The sequence below is a fragment of the Acanthisitta chloris genome, unplaced genomic scaffold (genome assembly GCF_000695815.1).
Source record: "Acanthisitta chloris isolate BGI_N310 unplaced genomic scaffold, ASM69581v1 scaffold9160, whole genome shotgun sequence".
Classification (NCBI taxonomy): Eukaryota; Metazoa; Chordata; class Aves; order Passeriformes; family Acanthisittidae; genus Acanthisitta; species Acanthisitta chloris.
Genome location: NW_008653332.1, coordinates 22,469 through 26,952, shown reverse-complemented (window position 1 = coordinate 26,952; position 4,484 = coordinate 22,469). Strand labels below are relative to the sequence as shown.

The window sequence follows — 4,484 nt, the reverse complement described above, 5'->3', positions numbered from 1 at the left end:
AACAAGCGGGGTGAGAATGGGGAGGACAAGGGAGATCACATCACGATCCTTACAAATTTCTTACTTCTACATACATCAATAATACTACTTCTAAATCCTTCTAGTTCTGCTACTATGTTGCGGTGGGAAGGAGAAAGGAAAGGGGCTGAAAATATGTCCAGGAAGGAGTAGGGACTAAAATCTCAGAGTAACAACAGCACAAGGGTCCCTACAGTTCATTAGTTTGCATAACTGGGTATTCCAATCACTAGGTATGACTAGAAATAATCACCCAATTACACTTTGAAATGAGCATCTGAATAGAGGGAATAAATTAATATGCAGAAGTTTGGTAAACAGCAAATCCCATTTTTCTGGTGAACAGTTGGTTTGCAGTTTTAATTGCCCACAAATGCCAGCCTCCTGTGCAGTCCTTCCTGCAGCTCAAATATATTACTAACTAATCTACACTAACCATAAGCATGGCAGCAAGCAGACTAACTCAGTACAGCCCAACACCTACAGCAATACTTAATGCACAAATATAGCACACCTGAAAGGAACACATCAGAGTTTCATCCACACTCATCATGCCCCCTGCATTGTCAAACTCTCCACAATAATTTGGAGCTGAGAATAGGGTGACCAACTGCCGTTTAGCAAAGAATTCATATCCATCTTCAACCACCTGTCAACAACAGAGAAACCAATACAGCTTACATAAAGAAAGAAGAATTTTTAAGGAATAAAAGACCACCTTCAGGCAAACAGGACTCTGTAACAGAGAGATGACAAGAACTCAAAAAGCTATTTTAGATCTTGATTTTCAGACAGGACAGGTTCAGTCATTTTGTCTTATCTGACACTGAATGCCAGGCCAGGTAGCATATCCTGTGTCTGCCACTTCCAATGTGTAAGTATATATTTTACATATAAAAATAAAGAAATAAAATAAGATATATAAGGTAATATACATTTGCTTGACTGTTTAGTATTTTCATAGCTGAAGTCCAAATATGCACTGCCAGTTTAAGGATTTCCAGCATTTTATGGTTTATACACAGGATGTAGATGTTTGACCTAATTAGTCTAGAGCACACAAGGTCTAGATACTCTCTTTATTGCAACTTGTAACAAATAAGTTTCACTTGCACTTGTGTTGATTGCACAAACCTCAAGCCTAGGCTCTTTTATAATTCTGGTGCTCTAAAAGCAAAGTGGTTCTGCCACATTTTGTTGAAGAGCTTAAGACACCTTAAAAATTGTGCGAGTATGACGGATCAGCTAAGGATGTTCCCTCTCCCCCCCTAAATAAAAAACTTGTGTTATAATGTAGTGAAACCAGTGCACTAAATGCTCACTGTGGTGCAACCACCACAATCTTTTAAAAGATGTCATGTTTATTTTTATAAAGAACTGAAGCACCTATATGAACACAGGAAATTGGCAGCAGTTAACAAATCTAGTCAGTGTCCGGAACAAATATTAAATCTTCTCTAATGTTTTAGCACTAAAATTGCAAAGAGAAATATCTGGAGTGTTCTGATAGTGTACCCAAGCCTAACAGTGACATGGAATAAAGAGTCTATTTTTGCTTCACAACAGGAGAGAACACTTTTAAAAAGTGACTAAATAATGAAACTGAAATGTTATACAGGAAATTGAAACCTAATGTCCACGTAACGGGGACTCTTTTATTAAGTTACTTTAAACAAGTGGACTTAAGATTGAGGATGCCAAAAATAACCTGACTTGCTGAAACGTGCAAAAAGCAAAGCAATCTACGCCAAAGTACTCTAGAGAGCTGAACCAAAATAAAGGCAACAGAAGAAAGATTTTATGTACAGACTTGTTTGTAGAAAGGTTCAAAATGCACTCAATACAAAGCCAAGAGGAAGTAGTTTAAGCCACAACTACCAGGGAACTGTCTATTACCAAAATGCAAGAACTCAAACTCAACAAAATGAGAAGTTTCAAATACATCCTACTGATACGGACCAGCCAAGAGGCAGAAAATCTAGAAGGAGAGGTTTAAATAAGTAACAGCAGCAAAATTCTTACCTGATGAGCTCGACAGATCAAATCCAGGTCATGACGATTCAGAAATTTACTGACCACGTCAGCACCAAAAGTGAAAGAGACCCCACGATCATTTTCACCCCAACCTTGCACATCTTTGTCTGGGTCAGACCACAGCAGGTCACAGAGCAAGCCTTTGAAAGACAATAGAAGTGAAGATATAAGTTTTAGGAGGTATCATTCTGTAATGTAAACCAATTTTATTGCAATTACCAGAGCAACTCTCCTAAAGGAAAATAAGCCTTAACATCAAATGCAGCAATACTTAAACTGTGACTCACAGGATATGGTCTGTGTAAATCTGGAGATTGTTCCCTCCTCACCACCGACAACACCATGAAATGAAAAATGTCAGAACCGAATAGTTCTCTGAAATAATATTTAATTATAATATCCAGTGTGTTTACAGTGAGCATTTGAGAAATTTAAAAACACTGAAGTGTGTGTGTATTAAAGGCGACCCTCAATATCACAGCTTACTGAGAAAGCTTAATTTTAAAGCTGCAGTAAAGCTTAAACTCCTATGCAAGGCCAGCCACAAATACAGCAAGTGAACTTGTACCATAAGCTTCTGAACGTGGAACAGCTTTGATTCTTACCTTTCTTACCATACACGAAGAACCTTTTGTGAGTAAATCAAAATGTAACACAGCAAAATGCTGATACATTGTTTCAGGTAGCACAGTCAGTTCGCTCAGACCGCTGTTGACTTTTCAAAAAGCCTCGTGCCAACCAGTCTGGAATCTAAACTAGAACAATAAACCTCTCTGGCGTTTTAGCACTGGTCAAGATCTTCTTTTCTGCTGCTAACAAAAGGTCAGCTAACTCTGGAGTTAAAACTGGGTACTAAAAAAGATTTCTCTAGATCAACTGCAATGCCTTTACACATAGAACTTTCCATGAGTTTTCACAGGAGAAACAACCCAGCCAATTCAACTACAACACAAGCAAAATCAAAAGCATTCAAAAGGTATTTCATAGCTTTCCATGAAATTGTACTTTCTTTACCTGTGTTGACTAACCCATAGACATTTAAATACTTAAGAGCACCGTTTCACAATCTGACAGATATACCAGCAGGCTCCTTCATCTGGTGCTCAGCGATTTGATTTACATCTGGTTATTTGTTAAACAAAATATTAAAGATGCTATTTCTTAAATAACAGATCCTTCAAGCTGTAATCAAGCAAAACAATGTCTGAAACCTACTGTGCAACTAGACCGTCTAGTATTTACATACAGCTCTCAAACAGTCTTTGGCAGCACAGCTCCTCTCTAGCAGAGGCTAAACTTTTACTTGCTTTTAGAACACAAGTAACAAGTACAACTGCATTTTAGATCAAATTCCTATCTAGAAATAAACTACTGAATACAGTGTATGACAAAAAACATACTGAAATCAAGTTCTACATTACCTTGTTTTTCAAAATCACAGTATCACTGCAGTGCCTAATGGTTTCTTACCATGAATTCCCAGCAAGTGACATATGCTGCTTGTCTCAGCTGCTTAGAAAGTGCTTCCTCTTCTAGTCTCTCCCCCAAGCTATATAATCTTTAGGGTTATACAGAGCAACAGGCAAATCTCTCCTATGATCTTTAGCTGTGGTGTAAAAGTACTCTGCAAGGAGTTTGTCTAAACTGTGCTGCCCAAATAGGTTTATATTTTAATATGCAACATCTACCATTGCAATAGTTTAGGCTGACCAAGAGCACACTAAATACGTCTGATACAAGACATTCAAGATTACACAAAAGAGGGAATTACAGTTTCCCGACAAGCAGATGGTTGGCAGTGCTGACCAAAACATGTAATTTATACCCTGGCCTCAAAAAATGCCAATATTTATAATGGTTATCAAAGACAAGTGATAAGTTGGAGTACAGAATCAGATTTGAGCAAACAGCTTCCAAACCACACAAAAATGCCACTGAACTAGGAAGTCTTCAAATTACAGGTAAGGTTGAAGAGGCTTTTTTATCATCAGGCTTGAAGAAGCCATCATAATGATCTGATCTTAGCACAGACACACGAACATCTATGAACAACTTCTACATCAACACAAACATTCACCAAGGGACACCTCTCCACAAAGAGATAGCTTTTAAAGACAGCTGATTTTAAGGGCTTGTAACTGCCACAGAAGTGAGACTACTTCAGTTTATTTTCTGAACTATTTACTTCTGTTATGTAATACTGGTTTCCTTACACAGGTCCAGAAGGCCAGGACCTTCTATGTCACAGTACCACATGCACACAGCTCTGATGGGACATTTCATTTTAGCTGAGGGTACACATACAGCTATTGCTTCTGTAAGCAAAATTAAGACTACAAAAGACTACATAAATCAAAAGCCTTTTCAAAAAAATTTCGATACTTATTTTTAGGAACACTAAGACGACATGATTTCAGTATAGTGTCCATGGA

The 4,484-nt window shown here is 37.8% G+C and overlaps 1 protein-coding gene across 1 annotated transcript in view; it reads right to left on the bottom strand.

Moving 5' to 3' along the window:
• PPP1CB (protein phosphatase 1, catalytic subunit, beta isozyme) overlaps positions 1–4,484 on the bottom strand; it is an 18,625-nt gene that overhangs the window by 439 nt on the left and 13,702 nt on the right. Inside the window, 2 exon segments of the mRNA XM_009080577.1 lie at positions 533–667; positions 2,041–2,192. Coding sequence (XP_009078825.1) covers positions 533–667; positions 2,041–2,192 — 287 coding nt within the window.